General features: G+C 44.5%; 1 protein-coding gene across 1 annotated transcript in view; it reads right to left on the bottom strand.

The window, feature by feature from the left end:
• The window catches only part of FSTL1 (follistatin like 1), a 55,483-nt gene extending 43,590 nt beyond the window's left edge, over positions 1-11,893 (bottom strand). The window contains exons 1-2 of the mRNA XM_033211104.1: positions 11,733-11,893; positions 11,520-11,582 (exon numbers count right to left, since the gene is read on the bottom strand). Coding sequence (XP_033066995.1) covers positions 11,520-11,582 — 63 coding nt within the window. The 5' untranslated portion in view covers positions 11,733-11,893. The remainder of the gene's footprint in view (positions 1-11,519; positions 11,583-11,732) is intronic.
• Between the last annotated feature and the right edge of the window lie 6,159 nt (positions 11,894-18,052).

Raw genomic sequence — 18,052 nt, 5'->3', positions numbered from 1 at the left:
GGGAATCACAGTTCCCAAACTAGACTGAGTTGTGCAACAGCCCAAAGTAGCACACTGTGGGTACAAGAAACCAGATGTTTAAGATTTTCATGTCTATCATCTCTGCTTATCTATGAGGAAAATCTACAAAAACACAGAACTGGCTTTTGATGGAGGCCTAGTACAAAAACTTTGCAAGAGTCTGAACAAAATCAATTTATAAGACGCACAAATGTAGAAATGACCACCACAGTCTAATAAACATCATATGACTCAGAGATAATGTTGGGTTTGGGGAGCTTTGCACATCAGTTAGAAAAAAAGGTGCCCCTTCCTGTGGGTGGGCAGACAAGCCCTGTACCACACACAGGTACATGACACAATTGTGCAGTGAACAGTCTGTACAACCCTACCTAGCAACTCAGCTGGCATTTTAGAGCTGTCTTGCCATTTGGCCTTATTTAATGCGGAACAGTTGTGAATACATCTGGAGAACAAAGAAATTGCCTTAAAACATCTAAGGCTGGGCGCTGTGGCTCACGACTGTAATGCCAGTGCTTTGGGAAGCTGAGGAGGGAGGATCACTTAAGCCCAGGAGTTAGAGACCAGCATGGGCAACAAGGTGAAACCTTGTCTCCACTAAAAACACAAAAATTAGCTGGGCCAGATGGCACATGCCTGTAGTCCCAGCTACTCTGGAGGCTGAGGTGGAAGGATTGCTTAAGCCAGCATGTAGAGGCTGCAGTGAGCTAAGATTGTGTCACTGCTATCCAGCCTAGGCAACAGAGCAAGATCCTGTGTCAAAAAAACAGAACAACCACCACAAAAAAATCCCCCAAACTCCTAAGTCACTGATCATTAGGCTGCAAATGCTCCACTGTAAAAACTGCATTCCAATGTGACTCAGAAGTAACTGGACCGAATTCCAAATGGAAGTCATGCCTGCCATGTCTATGTGGCCAGAATGGCCATGTCTGAACCATTGTTCTAGACACATAGCCATATAACAAGTGATGTAACCCAAACAGTTAAATGACTGGGCCTCTACAATGCTGAGTGCATGTTACCTAGCACAAGTGTCTTTGGTTTGTTTTCAAATTTCCACAAGTAAGACACAGTGACTATCAGTCATTTTTCAGAGCTCAGCTGGTGGGTCACTTCCTCCTGGAAGCGCTCCTGAGCCTGTTATGCTGGGTTAGGTGTTCAGCTTTGTCCTAATACTTCTCACATTGCATCACTTTGAGCCTGTGTTCCTGTCTGCCTCCCCTCCGGACTGCAAGCTCTTTGGGCACAAGGTCTCTTATCCGCCAGCACTAACGCAGTGCCTGAACAGATTTGCAATACCTTTTGCCTTCCTCTTTTGAGCTGACTTTGAAAAATTTTACTTTGTCCCAGATAAGTGATGAAAAATAGTGTATTGAGACTTTGTGAAGTTTTATCTCTGCATCTAATGTGAACATGGTGGTTCGTGAATGTTTGGCAGCTCCTACTGCGGCCCAGACACTTCAGGATGACCTCTCTGTGATGGTGAGAGAAGGAAAATAGAGGAGAAAGATGAAGCAAAGAGCAACATAAGGAGTGGTAAAGAGAGCTGGCTCTACGGCCAGGAATGGGTGGGCATGTGAGGCTGGCATCGGACTGGCTGCAGACACAGCAGCCCCTCCCTAGTGGGATTCCAGGTCTGTGTGCAAAGTACCAGAAGCTGTGGCCTTGGCTCCCAAAGGGACAAATTCCAGCTTGCTCCAGGAATACTTCTTACCCTGTCTTTGAGAGTAATTGGCACTTATTTTTGAAATAATGAAAGCAAAGGATCCTATTCCTTTGCATTATCACATTTTCCACACCAACTATTTGGAATTTATTGCCTGGTAACAGGTCATGCTATGAAGACCACAGCAAAATGAAAATGACCACCCAAGATAATCTGTTTGCTACCTCCATACATACATCTTTTATTGCCTTTTCTTTCTGTTTCCTTCCCAGTTATTTCTATTCACTCACTCTACTTTTAGGAAGAATCTATGCTGGCTTCCTATCCTACTGCCTCTGCACAGGAGATGCTCCATGAGTACCTCAGTCTCTTCCTGGAGGAATGATAGAACTGTGGCTTCACAGAAGCAACACTATATAGAAGTTTAAGGGCAAGATTAGCTCAGCAGAAGCAAGGGTTCTGATAAAAATTCTGGGCCTTAAAGCGTCCACTGAAATAAATATCCTAGTTTTCTCTTTAAAAAAGAAGGTGGTACTTAAATCTCTGGAGAGCGAAAAAGCAGCAAGGAGACTTGTGCATGCCATGAGCACACATATACACATATGTGAATGGGTGCTCAAACACATGTGTACACACATACACAACATACACACATGTACACACACACACAAACACACACACCATGGCTTTTGGAGTTCATCCCACAGAGATGTCATGAGGATGATAATACCAACTAACACTGCACACTGTGTGCCAAAACACTCTGCTTTACATGTAAGAGCTTATTTAATTCTCACAACTAACCTATGGGGTAGATACTCCGGATTAAGCACATTTTAGAGATGGGGAAACAGGCTCAGAGAAGTTTTAAGTAGTTTTCCCAAGATCACATGGCTACTAAGGGCAGTGCTAGGATTTAATCTAGCTTCCAGGTCTGAGCGCTAAGCCATTATGTTATACTTCCTCTCAAGGTTAAATCAGTAATCAGAGTAACAACCTGAGCCAGCACAAAGGCTATGCAAATAAAGACAATGCCTAGTGGATGTTTACTTGTATATTGAGAATTCTCTTGGTGAAATCATTAGTCAAAAACATTCTTTGTCAGAGCCTCGTGGGGACTGGTAAGCGGCCCTTCATCTCTTGCAGGTATTTGTTTTTGGTGTTGACTTTATACCATGAGTAGAGGAGATCTTTTCCATGATCTAATCGAGTAGACAGGCAGAGACACGGAATGATTCCCATTCTACTGGTAATGAAAGTGACTTCGGCCGGGCGCGGTGGCTCAAGCCTGTAATCCCAGCACTTTGGGAGGCCGAGACGGGCGGATCACCAGGTCAGGAGATCGAGACCATCCTGGCTAACACGGTGAAACCCCGTCTCTACTAAAATATACAAAAAATTAGCCGGGCGAGATGGCGGGCGCCTGTAGTCCCAGCTACTCGGGAGGCTGAGGCGAGAGAATGGCGTAAACCCGGGAGGCGGAGCTTGCAGTGAGCTGAGATCCAGCCACTGCACTCCAGCCTGGGCGACAGAGCGAGACTCCGTCTCAAAAAAAAAAAAAAAAAAAAAAAAAAGAAAGTGACTTCAGGGAGGTCAAGTAACTTGCACAAGGCCTCACAGCTAGACAAGGCCAGAATTCAAACTCAGTCCACTGCCTCAAAGCCCTCGCTCTTAACTGAAGCTACAAGTTAGACACATTACATGACTTTAAAAAGGTGCCCAGAAAAGGGCAGAGCAGGATTTCTAAGTCAGACTCTTTCACTGTTCTACAATGTTGCTCTTAATAACAAAATGAGTTTGTTACAGAGTCTGTGAAAAAGACAGATTTAGGCCTGGCATGGTGGCTCACACCTCTAATCCTAGCACTTTGGGAGGCGGAGGCAGGTGGATCACTTGAGGTTGGGAGTTCGAGACCAGCCTGGCCGACAAGGTGAAACCCCATCTCTATTAAAAATACAAAAATTAGCCGGGTGTGGTGGCAGGCGCTTGTAATCCCAGCTACTCAGGAGGCTGAGGCAGGAGAATCACTAGAACCCGGGAGGCAGAGGAGGTTGCAGTGAGCCAAGATGGCACCACTATGCTCCAGCCTGGGTGACAGAGCAGGACTCCATCTCAAAAAAAAAAAAAGAAAAAGAAAAAAAGCAGACTTGGAGACACCCAGAAATGTGAACAAGAAAAGACAAGGAAAACGGGAAGAGAAAAACTGCAGACCCCCGGAATTATTCGGTCACAAGGTAAGATAAAGTTCCACACAAAAAGCTGCCATCTACTGGACATACTGATTAGGTGGACAGGTTGAAAAGGGCCCCAGCTGCCTAAGTGGAGTCTTTCAAATTCCGAGAAGGCAGGGGCCATCTATCCCACTGCCATGTTTCAGGATTTTCTGAAGTAGTGGCAAGAGGTGAGGAAGGGGAATTTCTGCTAAAGCCTTACATCTGACCCCTAATGGCCAAGAAGCAATGGTGGTAGCAGCTCCTTCAGAACAGGGATCTGTATGGTAAGGCTTTTTAGTCCGACACGGTTCCTAATAGTAGCATATGTGCAAACTGACTAGCATAATGCCTGACACTTCCATAGATCAATAAATTATACTTATTAACTGTCATTGAAGGATAAGAGGAAAGACAGGAGAAAAGACAAATTTTGCCTCAGACATAGGATTTTAAATCTTGAAACAACAAAAAATATAGAAAGACAGAGAGATGTTTTCCTTACATCAATTCAAGCCAATATCCCATGACACACACACACACACGCACACATGCATGCACGTATAAATCTGGTCCTGCAACATGTGATAGCTTTTGTCACGTATCACATGACTTGTTTGGCAACAGCTTGGTTGGTCACATAATTGTGTCCAGGATTATTCAAGGGATATATGGGGGTCATACATTCAGACTTAATCCTGGGAATAGTTTATTGGTGATGACTTCCAAATGAGCATCTAAAGTCTACAAAAAGATTAAATGGAAATCCTCCAACCAAAGCAGGAAATGAAGATTTATGGGAATTATTTTGTACTCCAAATACCCAAAGAGCATTCTATTAGCAAGTTATTGCCAGGCTGCTGCTAATGCAAAAGCTGTTATCTGTGACAGCAGCAGCTCTTAGAACTTTAGCAGAGCAACTATTTACTTCATCAGAATAGCCAAGAAAATTCTCATCATATTTTGTTGATGGGGCCAATGTTAGAGGTTCTGGCTTATTTTAAGGTGTTCAGATTCATCCAAAGAGCTTAGAAGCTTGGGCCAAAATCTGGTGTAAGTGCTGTTTTCCTGACATTTCATCCATTTGCTAACCCAGTTCTATCACCTATTACCCCATGTTGTTTTTATCAGTTTCATACAGTCCCAAACTCTGCCTTCTAATTATCTTAATTTTGGCTAAAGATGTGTCAATGTTTGTCAAATTGGACTGATTTTTCCAGCAGGGATGGTAAATAGCTTTCATCTTATATAGACTCTCATTCCTAGTGGCTACCTAGAACATTGCTGAGTAGGATTTTCAAACCTTCTCCAAGTTCAGTAGGAAAGAATTCTATGATTGATTAGAAATGTGTGTCATGGGTAAGGGAGAGGGTAGTGGTAATACGTATGTCATGTCTGTGCCATCTCTGAAAGGCCATTTACCACCCCACCTTTTTCTCCTTAAGCAATCCCTGAAGTCCTGCCCCTTGGACATTTCATCCAGTGCCTTGACATTGTGACCATTCTTGTGATCCCCTCCTTTTTTCAAGAGGAATTTTCCCTTCTCCTAATATGTGGTATTTTATTTAAATAAAAAAGTTAGTATGTTACTTTCTGATAAAATATGAAAATAAAATATGCTAATTAAAAGCTGAGAGAATACAGAAAAGACTGGGACAAAGAATAAAATGACCCATAAATCCACTACCTACAGATAATTTCTAACACATTTGTTTGTTGTACTTTTCTATAAATGTTTACAGTTGTGAGAACAAAGCTGGGGGGTGTGTGCTTTCTAAATTAAATTATAATCATTTGCCAGAGCTTCAAAATGTTTTTGTAAATGCTTTTGGTGGCACATATAGCTGTTCCATGATTTATTTAACCCTTCTCCTATGGTTGACTATGTAGTCAGTGTTACGTTTTTTGCTGTCATAAATAACATGACTGACATCTTATGTAGAGTCCTTTCAAAAGTAATAATGACCAGGGCAAAGTGGTCTAACAGAATGATTTGAGTTCTTTGCTGAATTTAATATAGATTACAGTGAGCCCTGGAATATCTATCCATCCACAAAACAGTCAAGAAAGCTCCCCAAAGCTGATCTAAAGTTTACCAGAACGGATTCATGTCAACAAAGGCTGTATTTCACTGTGTTTGCTGCACATCCTTGTAGCTAACAAGGGAAGTCATTTATTGTTAACAAGTTAAAATGTTAAAAATAACATCCAAATAGTAAGTCTCATATAGAGAGGGTTAATTTACCTTTCATTAATTATTGAAGGTTTGCTGTTGTTAAAACATGGATTAAAAACTTGCCAAATGTTACCAGAGCTAGACACCAGAGAAGAGACAGATTAAAAGATGGTCGTCTTTGGGCACAGAGTCATGTACCCTAGTTCATCCCTATCCCTCATTTTCTTCATGGTAACTTTTTCTGTATGTAACTTCATGGTAACACACAGGTTCATAGCCTCCTTTCTGTACCGACTCCCTCAATCTTGTTGGATGGTGCCTACGTGGGCCAGATGTAAAAGTTCATGAAGCTATACGTGGAAGATTTGTGCATTTTGCTACCATAAAAGGATCTTACAAAGGAAAGCCCTACATTAATGTAAATTTAAAAAACAAACAGCAATAATAAGTATAAAACTACTAGTTACTATGTAGTTATAATAATATAAAACTGTAGCTGCCACGATTTAAAGCACCTGGGCCCACCACTAGATTGTAAATAATTTGAGGGCAGAGACCATGCCTTGTGCTTCACTGTGACTCAGGTCACCTGAGTACCAGGTGCGCTCAGCTGCAGGAGGGAATGGGCCCGATGAGGACAGTGAAGGGAAGGCCATGCCATTCATGGCGTACTCTCAGAGAAAGTGCCCCTTGCCAAAATAGCAGGAGTCAGAATAGAGCATCCTAGACAAAAAGTATGCATTTGCCTTCTGAGGACATTAATCATCTGGCTTACAACATGAACCTATCTACCTCTACTTTTCCCTATTAACTGGTATCATTAAGCTAATAAAATTTATGTCTGTTAGAAACATTCTGCCAGACGTCCAGTAATTTGAAGAGGACTAAGACAAAGAATCCATGCCATTTTCAATTCTCATATATGATCACTGGTATTTACAGCTCATCCTTTACTTCCTGTTCTTGTGGCAGCATGTGTTGCTCTGCCTCACTGGCTTTGAAGACTTTCATCTTTGGGGCATTTCCTCTGGGATCATTACATCCACCTCAGCCCACAACCAGATCGTCACCTCATGGTTCCTCTCCAACTTGCTTCTGTGAGCCTGGGGATGGAGTTGTGGTTTCTGTCACCCAATCCAGAGAGTTATAAGAGAACTGTAACGAGTCCACCTTCTAAAGCCACTTGCAATGGCCAGGGACTCGTATGCTGTGTGCTTGTCCTGTTCTGGCTAGTCCACAGAGTCCCTATGTTTTACACCCCAATTTCCAGCAATGGTCTTTAGAATTGCAACAAGTAGCTTATTTGCCAAAGGATAAACAAGCAAGAGATCATTTTAGTGATCTCTTTAGCTTTGTTAATAATACAAGCTGTGGCTCCAAGAAGATGCAGTCAGAGACATGGGTTAGATGCAAGGCTTACTTGAGTCTACCATCAGAACAATTCTAAAGAACACAGAGGAGCTCCCAAATAAAACCCCTAGTGGTTAACTATATGCTGATAATAGGGTACAAATGAGGTTAAGAAATGTGGCCTCAGAAGGACAAAGCCCTCATAATCTTCTAGTATTGCACGTCTAGAGCTAAGTGAAGTACATCTGTTTGTAGAATTGTTACTGTTCTCTCTTAAGTAAGGCACTCAAAGTTCATGGGTCAAGCATGGATCCCTTATTGGAACGAGGATTCTGAACTACAAAGCAGTCAACTGTACATGTGACTTATCATAATGAATTTCTAGACCTGGAATGCTGGGAATCATAGTGACAGCAGAGACAGCCACCAAAGGAGAGCTGGGATATGCTTGGGTACTTGCCAGGGCTGTCTTCCTAAAGCAGGCAGTTGGGCTCACAGGGTTCTCTCCAGCCCACCATGTTAGAGTGACAGATATCCACTGACTGAGCTTCAAGGGCACACACACTACTGCCTGTGTTCTTAACATTTTCCCAGGCTCCGTACCATGCATCCACCATCAACACTTCTCAATGAACTGCAGTAATTCCCAATGGGAGGGGGATGGGAAAGGGGTGAAGAGCAGGCTCACACAGCCCCCTCCCCAGATTATCTAGAAAAGGGGTATCTGTGTAATTGTTAGTGGAGGCATTCCCTCTGCTGCTGCCCTCTCTGCCTAGTCCATCCACATGTTAATCTACACACAGCTGAGACATATGCTGCACCCAGTACCCTCTTTCAAGCAGACTACATGGGTGTGTGTGCTCAGGTGGATGTGGCAGAATCTGGAGGGAGGCTGGCTGAAGGTATATGCTGCAGACAGAGTAGTAAGAGAGTGAGCAGGTAAGAAAGAGAAGAAGCAATGAGAAAGCAATCACGAGGTGCCAAGGAAGTAGGAGACCATGAAACACATTCAAAACAATATGACACTCTGCTTAATGAGTTGGTTTCTATTTTTTTAAATACAAGGTTTCGTTCTGTTGCTCAGGCTGGATGGAGTGCAGTGGCACCATCATGGCTCACTGCAGCCTCAACCTCCTGGGCTCAAGTGATTTTCCTGCTTCAGCCTCCTGAGTAGCTGGGACCAGAGGCATATGCTAACATGCCCAACTAATTTTCTTATTTTTTGTAGAGATATGGTCTCACCATGTTGCTAAGGCTGGTCTCAAATTCCTGGACTCAAGTAGTCCTCCCAGCTTGGCCTCCCAAAGTGCTGGGACTACAGGCATGAGCCCCTAAGCCCAGGCTCCTTAATGACTTTTGTTAATAATTTTGAGAATCTAACCAAATGGGATTGACATAGACTGGCATTAATACTGATGACAATTACCTTTTCCCAAGTGGTGAGCAACTCTGACTCTGAAGTTTACTACAGAGGCTCTGGCTGCTTCAAACATCAACATGATTTGTAAAGCGATTAAATTTTTTAAAAATATGCTGAATTAAATATTTACGGTTGCACAAAAGCAGAAAGCACCAAGACGCCTCAATTTATTTTCTAAATTTCATTTCTAAAAAGTTCAACAATATTCGTATAACTTTAGCTGATTTAAAGTTTACAATAGATTCATGTCAATAGACTGTAAATATCATGATGTGACTGTTTTTGCAGACCGTCCCTAGAGTTAACAAGGAAGACATTTAAACGGCAAGCACCACTAACTACAAGATAAAATGCTTTAAAAAAAAAAACCAAATTACCATTCCCACAGGGAGAGGGTTAATGTACCTCTTCATCAATAGTTAAAGGTATATTATTATTCAATGGATTAAAAACTTGCCAAATGTTACTTGGCCAGGCACCAGGAAGTTGGAATAATTAAAAGATAATAATCCTTAATAACCTGGAGCCATGGAATGTAACCTAGCTCATACCTACCCCTCGCTCTTTTCATTGTGACCATTTCCACACGCTGTGAGTTCACAGCCTCCTTTCTCCACCAACACACTCTGTTTTTACATCTCAGTACTTCTCTATTTTGCCTTCTTCCCTGTAGAGTTTGCCTGGGACTTCTGTGAGAGCACTGGATGCTCTTCTACCTCCAGCAGGAAATTGCTGCTGGGGGAACTTCCTACCAGGGGTAAGTTTCCTCTGTGAGGAAGGGGGTTGGGAGGGGTGTGTGTCTTGCAGGCCGCCTAGAATAGATCCCAGACCTTGGGCCACACAGCCTGGTGAGTGAACCAACAGCCTCCTCACACCTCATATCTGCATTCCAGTTCACTGAGTGATTTCACACACTGGCTGGCAATTCTCAAGCCTGCTGGAAAACCAACCAGGGATTCACCTCATCCATCACTGGTCTGCAGCTGCCTTTTGAGGGCCACAGCAGGGGATGGAGGAATGTTTCTTAACCAGGGCTACATCAGCCAGTGAAGGGAAATACTCCCTCAAATGCAAACCCTGGAAAACCAAATGGGTAAGAAGCAGACATGGAATTCAAGATGGGCTCCAAAGATAGACAGGTGGGCTCACATCCTGCTTCAGAGCTAACTAGTTGTATGACCCTGGGCAAGTTACCTAATTTCCTTAAACCTGTTTCCTCCTCTGTAAAATCGGGATAATAAAACTTACATTACAGGGTTTGGGAGCTTTAAAAGAAACAACTGCAGGTAATGTGCATAGCCCAATGTGTGGTATACAAAAATGTACTTCGTAAACGTTAAACCATTGTGCTTGGAAGTGGTGTGGGCTCGTAGTCAAGAGCCTTGGGTCCGGAGCCAGACTGTTTGGGTTCAAATCCCACCCTTAGCATTTAGTAGCTGAGAGCATTGGGTAACCTTCTCTGACTCAATGTATCTGTCATTAAAGTGGAATTCTATTACAACACAGCAGATATTTAATAAATATTAGCTACTTTTATTTCATTGGGAGTAAAAACAGTTGATTGAGTTTCCACCTCAATCAACAACGTAGTAGTGAATTAAATGAGAATTCAGTACAATGCGTATTTTTAAAAAATTGTGAAGACCTTGTATGCATTTATTATTTTTTTGGGCAGAGTCAAGCTGCGATGCTAAGGGTGTGGTTAAACTGTAATATGAAGGAAAAAATTCAAACGGGGAGCATAAACCACCCACCAGGGAGCTATTTCTTTTGTAATGTACATTCCATTTCTTCTCCCTCATGCTTTTTAATTCCTTCCATATTTCCTGCCATAATTATCAAATGTTTAGTTTCTGACCTCACTTTCCTGGAGACTGGAGCCCGGGGAATTTAGAATTGTTTATTTTCTGTCCATAAACCTTTGAGTTAATGGAGGGGCTTCTGAGCAAAGAGTTTGTTGGTTGGTTTGTAGTGTCTCAGGAAGGTCGTTAGAGTTGAAAAAATTGGTACAAAAAAACAAGCGCTGAAATGCTTTAACTGGAAACTCGAGCCCCCAAAGAGCAGAGCAATGGATTTTCTCTTACACTTGCGCAACGTTACAGGGAACATTTCGGAAAAGGCCGTTACATGGCTCAGATGATAACACATAACCCGAGGGCACTTCACAAAGAAGAAAATACATTTCAGGGAATCATGATCTCACTTTAAAAGACAGAAAAGAAAATTCATTTTGCCCCAAAAGAAGAATCCCGAGATTCCTCTGCCCCCGCCCCCAGGAGACAGACTTGGGAGGGAAAAGTCCCCAACTACTCTGTCTCCTCTGAAGTGAAGGAAGGAACTGAGGCGCCTTTTTGAACTCACTGCTGCTCCAGTCACCGCCTCGTCCCCGTCGGCCCAGCCCGTCCCCTCTCCTCCTCCCCGCTCTCCCTCCATGTTAGCCGCGTTGGGGCTCCCGCTTACCGCCCGAACTACTTTTCCTGCTTTAGAGATTTAAGTTTCGTGAGTAGCATTTCTGTCCACAGCACTCCCCTAGCTCCACCCCAGCCCACCCCAAGGACGGAAACTCCCAGCGCCACCCCGGGAGAGCATCCCCAGGACGCGCGCCCACCCGCCCAGCGCGCAGACCCAAGCGGCCCCGGGGACCGAGTTCGGACTCCTCGGCCCCTCGCCTACCTCGGCGCGGACCCAGGCTACCGCCACCAGCGCGAGCGCGAGCGCGAGCCAGCGTTTCCACATCTGCGGAAGAGAGAAGAGAGCGAGTCTGAAGGCGCCGGGCCCCGCGCCGACCTGGGAAACTTGCTCGGGTCCCGCAGGCTCGCTCCCTCCGCCCAAGCACCCCCGGCCGCCCGAAGAGTCCGGCCTCCGCGCCTCGCGCCCTGCGCTCACCGTGGTACGGTCCAGGTCTCCCGAGGGCGCGGGGCAGGACGGCCGCAGCGAGCTCTAAGCGCAGGTTGGAGCTCCGCCGATCGCCAGCCTCGGAGGAAATCCGACCTGCGCTCGCCGCCCCTTAAGACCTCTCCTTCCCCGCCTGCCTGCCCCCCAGCTCCTCCCCATTCTCCTCCCCCTTCTGCTGCAGAGGCCCCCGCGGCTCCCGCTCCCCCTCCTCCCGGCCCCTGCTCCGGGGAGCCCGCGGGAGTCCTGGCGCCGCCGAACCCCTCTCTCCGCACAGCCCCTCGTCCGGCGCCCCTTCGGCCCCCTGGACGTGGAGCGGAGGCAGAGGGGGCGTCCCGTGGGGCCCTGCCACAAAGGGGGAGGGGGAGGGGAAACTCCACCCCGGGAGGGGCTGCTGGCTGGCGGCGGCCCGGGCGGGCTGCGGCTGTGGCCAGGTGGGCGGTGCCGCGGGGGGCCCGGGAAGGGCCGGGACTGGAACCTGGAGGAAAAGACGTCCCGCGGCCTGGGAAGCGGAGTCGCCCCACACGGCTGAAGCGGGGAGGCCCAGGGAGGCAGAGGAGACCCCGCATCCCGGGGTCGAGGGTGTCACGGCAACAGGGCAGCGGGGCACCGGGAAGTGGGTGCAGGGCCGGGAAGACCGGCCGGCGTGGGGAAGGCTGCTTTGGGTTCTACGGTGCATTGTCCTGGGTGAGGTGGCGGCCGCCCTGCTCCGCTGGGAAGATCCTGAGTCCAGCATTTGCCGGCAGCCTCATCCCCTCCTTCCCTCGGGCCCGAGAGTGGTGTCCCCCTCCTCTCCGCCCACTCACTCATCACCTGTGTCCCTCCTCGCACTCGGTCATCCCAAGTAGCCTCTGTGTTCAGGCTTGCCATCTTCACCACCTTCGTCCCACCCCTTGGCCTTCAAAAGTGTGCTACCTCTTTGACAGGGTTAACTCCCTACAATGCTCATAATTAAGGTGCCTTTCCTGCCATAACTGGTGCGGAGAACAGATCCACTTAGCAACTCAGATTTCACATGCCCAGGGCTAAGCCTCACTTCCCCCAGCTTCAGGGCCTGCTCATCTACCTCTTTCAGGGTGGTTGCCTTGAAACCTATCTCCTTTTCTCAGAGCTGGCTTGTACCCTTAGCCTGGCAGTTTACCCGCTGAGATATCATATGCATCCCCTCGCCTCCGTTCACATGTCCACTTTCCTAGGCCAGACCTTCATCCTCCCTCACTCAGAAATTCTGGAAACCTCCTTTCGTTGACCTAGGGCTCCAGTCTCTTCCCTGTAGTCTCTACTGCAATCCATTTTCATATTCGTTCGCTACCTTATTTTAAACATTGTCTTCCTACTGTTCATGTTCTTCCTCTACTCAGAAACTTTCAACGCTCTTCTTCCCACATCACATCCAAACTCTGCCCTTCTTATAAGCCGTCCATTCCTGGGCCCACCCTGTTCATCTAACTTCTCTTCAACTACATCGGCATACTTCCTCCACTCAAAGCAGGCCCGTCTCCTCATTGTCCTCTGAACTTTTCGTATTCACTCTGCTGGTTTGTTGAGTGCCCACTGTTGTGGCTTTAGGGGGCTTCAAGATAATACCTATGGTCCCCATGTAAGTTCAGAATCCATTGAGATAGCAGCAGGAGTCAGACTTATGGAGAGCAAAATGTCAGCTTTGTCTCTGCTAAAGGCTGGAATGGCAGCCATGACTTTAGATCTGAAGGGACAGTGGGCCCAGAATTGAACATGTCCACTCAGTCACAAGCAGAGCTGGAAAACCTGCCTGTGTAAAAACTAGACTGACTGCATGGAAGAGCAGAAAACATGTGCCTCCTGGGACATGCCTGCTCCCCAGACTTGAGGGGATAGAGTGACACATGCCCAGTTCTTTCAAACTCACCAGTCAGACAACTTACTCCTGCTCCCCTGTCAGGATAATAAGATTAGGAAAAAAATGTTCCGCACCAGATACTCTGTCTTGGTCACTGTGTGAGGATTGAAGGGAAATGTGGTGGATAAAGTTTTGCTTCTGCCCTGGAATAACTCTCAATACATTGCATCCCTTGCAGATCCACTGCACCCTCTCAGAATCTGGCATGATCTTTCCTCCCTTCCTCCTATCTACTAAAATGCTTGGGTTGGTTTGTTTGCTTTGTTTTCAGGAGCCACAGTCAAGTTTCATTGCTTCCTTAGTATCTTTTCTGACAACGGCTTGGCATAGTAGAAGGCACAGGAGGTTTGAGGTCAAAGCAATCTGGCTTTCCATCCTATCACTGGCATTTACTAGCTGTGTGGCCTTTCATCAAATAATAAGCCCTCTGAATCTAGGTTTCTGCGTCTGACAAATGGCAGTGATAATGCCTTGCAGGGAGTTGTGAAATTTAAGCAGATACATATAAAAAGTGCCTGGCAGGTAGTAGACCTCTATACATGATAGCCATTATTATCTCATTGGTCTGTTTTGCATCTAAATTGTAGTTGGTACTATACACCAGGTACTATGAGAACTATTCAACATCTCTTATTTTATTTAATTATCACAATAGATGGAAAGGAGCCTGGGCATGATGGCTCACACCTTGTAATCCCAGCACTTTGGGAGGCTAAAGCAGGTGGATCACTTGAGGCCAGGAGTTCGAGACCAGCCTAGCCAACATGATTAAACCCCGTTTCTACTAAAAATACAAAAATTAGCTGGGTATGGTGGTGGGCAACTGTAGTGCCAGCTGCTTGGGAGGCTGAGGCACCAGAATTGCTTGACCCCAGGAGGCAGAAGTTGCAGTGAGCCGAGATTGTGCCACTGCACTCCAGTCTGGGCAACAGAGAGAGACTCCATCTCAAAATAATAATAATAATAATAAATAAAAATTTAAAAAAATACAGTAAATGGAAAGGTCTTTTTTTTTATTGTTTCCGTTTTCCAAATAAAACTGAAGCTCAGGAAGATTTAGATACTTTCCCAAGTTTATACTGTTGGCTACTCAGCCTTACAACTTGGGGCATTATATTGCAGACTGCTATACAATGCTTAACACTTATTCTCATAGTTGTTCTTGATTCTCCAGCTACTTTTAAGTTGCTGAGAGCATAAACAGTGTTTTTCATATCTTTATCCTCTCTACATTTGGAACACAATGAATGGATTTGAGTATATCAAAATGAAACGAAAGATTCCTGTTCAACTAAGGGCACCATAGACAGAATGATAGGAGGTATAAATATCTAAAACTGACATGTAACTCATAACACACACACATACACACACCCTGCAAATCAATAAGAAAAAGACAGGAAACCCAATAAAAAAGGGCAATAGGTATGAACAGGCAATTTCCAAAAAGGGAACCCCAAATGGACAATAAGTAAAGATACTCAACATCACTACTATTATTTAAATTGCACAGCTGTTTGAAATCAGTATTATTTTATTGTCTCCAATTTACAGATGAAGAAACAGACACAAGAGTTTGAGTAGTCTGTCCAAAGTTACACAGTAAATTATAAATGTCACTTTACACTCATCACAATGGCAGCAAAAATCAGACAATTGGACAATCTTTGTGATGTACTGTAGCAATTAAAAGCATGGGTTTATGAGACAGACTGCCTTGGTACAAAATTGCCTTGGTAGTAAATCTTGGCTTTACTACTTATTATGTAACCTTGGGCAAGTTACTTAACCTCTCTGCATCTCAGTTGCCTCATCTGTAAAATCGTGATAATAATTCTACTGATTTCATAGAGTTATTGTGCAGATTAAATGTATCAATATGTAAAGTACTTAGAATAGTGCCTGGTACACAGTAAGCATGTAATTAAGATGCACTGCTATGGAAATAATTCACTAGAGAGATCTTACAGGTACTGATGATAAAACTGTGCTATGGCATATGGTTAACTCTGCAATAAATAAAGCAAAAGATGAAAATAAGTAAAAATCAGAAAACAAACTGCATGAGAGGGTTGACAGTTTATATTAGTGAGGGATTTTTTTTGTTTCAGGTGACAGAGAAGCCAACTTAAATATGGTTTTTGCAATTAAATGGAATTTATTGACCCCTATAGCTGTGAAGTCCGTGGATAGGACTGGATTTAGATAAGCCTTCATCCAGGAGCTCAAATAAGGTCACCAAAGATCCCATTTCTTGCCTTCTCTTGCCCCTACCTTCAGCAGTCTCATTTCATCCCTGGATGCCACAAGTGTGGCTCCTGGAAGCTCCAGTCTATGCTATCAGGGTGGTAAACTAGCTGCAGTGCTGGCCAATTCACACCCTTGGATCATACCATGTGGATGAGGGAACATAGCTTCTTTTTGGAGCTGCTACAAAAGTCCTAGGAGGCTGGGTGTGGTGGCTCATGCCTATAATCCCAGCACTTTGGGAGGCTAAGGTGGGGGGATTACTTGAGCCCAGGAGTTTGAGATCAGCCTGGGCAACATAGGAAGACCCCAACTCTACAAATTTTTTTTTTTTTTAATTAGCTGGGTGTGGTGACATGCACCTGCAGTCCCAGTTGCTTAGGAGGCTGAAGTGGGAGGATCACTTGAGCCTGGGAGGTTGAGGCAGCAGTAAACCATGATCCTACACTACACTCCAGCCTGGGCAACAGAGACCCTACCTCAAAAAAAAAAAAAAAAAAAAAGAGTCCTAGGATATCCTGTTTTGAAGTCCAAATTGAGTTTCTTGACATCCCCAAACTGATGTCAAGTGGAATCACCCGAAAGAAAATCAGGCTAGTGTTGGCTGGAGAAGCAGGGAATGGATTCTGGGAGTATCCAATGTCACTACAGTAGTGAATCAGCCATCCTACAATGAAATCTGTGCTCTCAAAAGTGGGGTACAGCATCCCCAGGAGACAGAGGAAGAATATTAGAACTTCTATTTTTACTTATTTTCTTTTTTTTTTTTTTTTTTATGAGACGGAGTCTTGCTCTGTCACCCAGGCTGGAGCGCAGTGGCCGGATCTCAGCTCACTGCAAGCTCCGCCTCCCGGGTTTACGCCATTCTCCTGCCTCAGCCTCCCGAGTACCTGGGACTATAGGAGCCCTCCACCTCGCCCAGCTAGTTTTTTTGTATTTTTTTAGTAGAGACGGCGTTTCACCGTGTTAGCCAGGATAGTCTTGATCTCCTGACCTCATGATCCGCCCGTCTCGGCCTCCCAAAGTGCTGGGATTACAGGCTTGAGCCACCGCGCCCGGCCTTTACTTATTTTCTATATGAAAATAGAAATTGACTTTGTGAATATATAAATTGACTATGACACCAGTATTTCGTCCGCATGTCAGACAGTCATGAGTTAAACCTCATTTGCCAAATACTATGAGGGGAGAGTGGACGTTTTCCTACACAAAGGGACTGACAACAGCTAGTTCCCTTTAACATATTGTGATGTACTGCAGGGTGCCCACTTAACTGGATTTACATATTATACTATCTAGTTTTCACTAAACTAGATTAAAAATATTTCAACTACAAAAACTATGCTTTGAGAATAAAGCTTTTTCTTATTTATAGGAAAAGGGCAAAACTGACAAGTTTCTTACTTGTAAAAAGAGCTCGATGTCTGCCACATTAACACAGTAACAATTACTTAGACTGAAGACAAGTCAATTGAAAAATTCAAAAGTAGCCGTAAGGCTATTTGAAATACAGATTCGCATTCATTATCATTAGTCACATCCTCATCCTAAGTATGCTTTGAGATATTGATTAAAAGTACTTAGGATTTGCAAGACCTTTAGAAACCAGGTGTTTGGAACATAAAGACAAATCCTTTCATTTTTTTTTTTCAGTGATGTCTGAAGATATGCAATACTCAACTTAGTACTTTAGAACATTTCATTCAGTTTAATATTAAATGTTTAGAGACCTCGTTTTAGATTTATTAATGACAAAAGACATACCTTGGGGGAAATAATTGTCTTATTGCTTAATCAGGAATAGTAGAAATAGTACATGGAAAACAATGTGATAACAAGCTAAAATGCATTCTTTGGTCAGAACACACCCTTGGGACTGACAAAGAAAAAATTATATATAGATATAATTCCCGAGACCAGCTCGGTTGGGGAGACCCTAACCCAGCGGCGCTAGAGGAATTAAAGACACACACACAGAAACATAGAGGTGTGGAGTGGGAAATCAGGGGTCTCACAGCCTTCAGAGCTGAGAGCCTCGAACAGAGATTCACCCACATATTTATTAACAGCAAGCCAGTGATAAGCATTGTTTCTATAGATTATAGATCAACTGACAAAGAAAAAATTATATATATAATGTGTTATATATATAATGTACTCTACATACAATGTATTCTCTATAAAATGT

This window comes from Trachypithecus francoisi, unplaced genomic scaffold, assembly GCF_009764315.1.
Source record: "Trachypithecus francoisi isolate TF-2019V2 unplaced genomic scaffold, Tfra_2.0 Lachesis_group0, whole genome shotgun sequence".
In the NCBI taxonomy this organism is placed as follows: Eukaryota; Metazoa; Chordata; class Mammalia; order Primates; family Cercopithecidae; genus Trachypithecus; species Trachypithecus francoisi.
The sequence above is the reverse complement of the archived record's forward strand: the minus strand, read 5'-3'. Positions and strand labels throughout refer to the sequence as shown.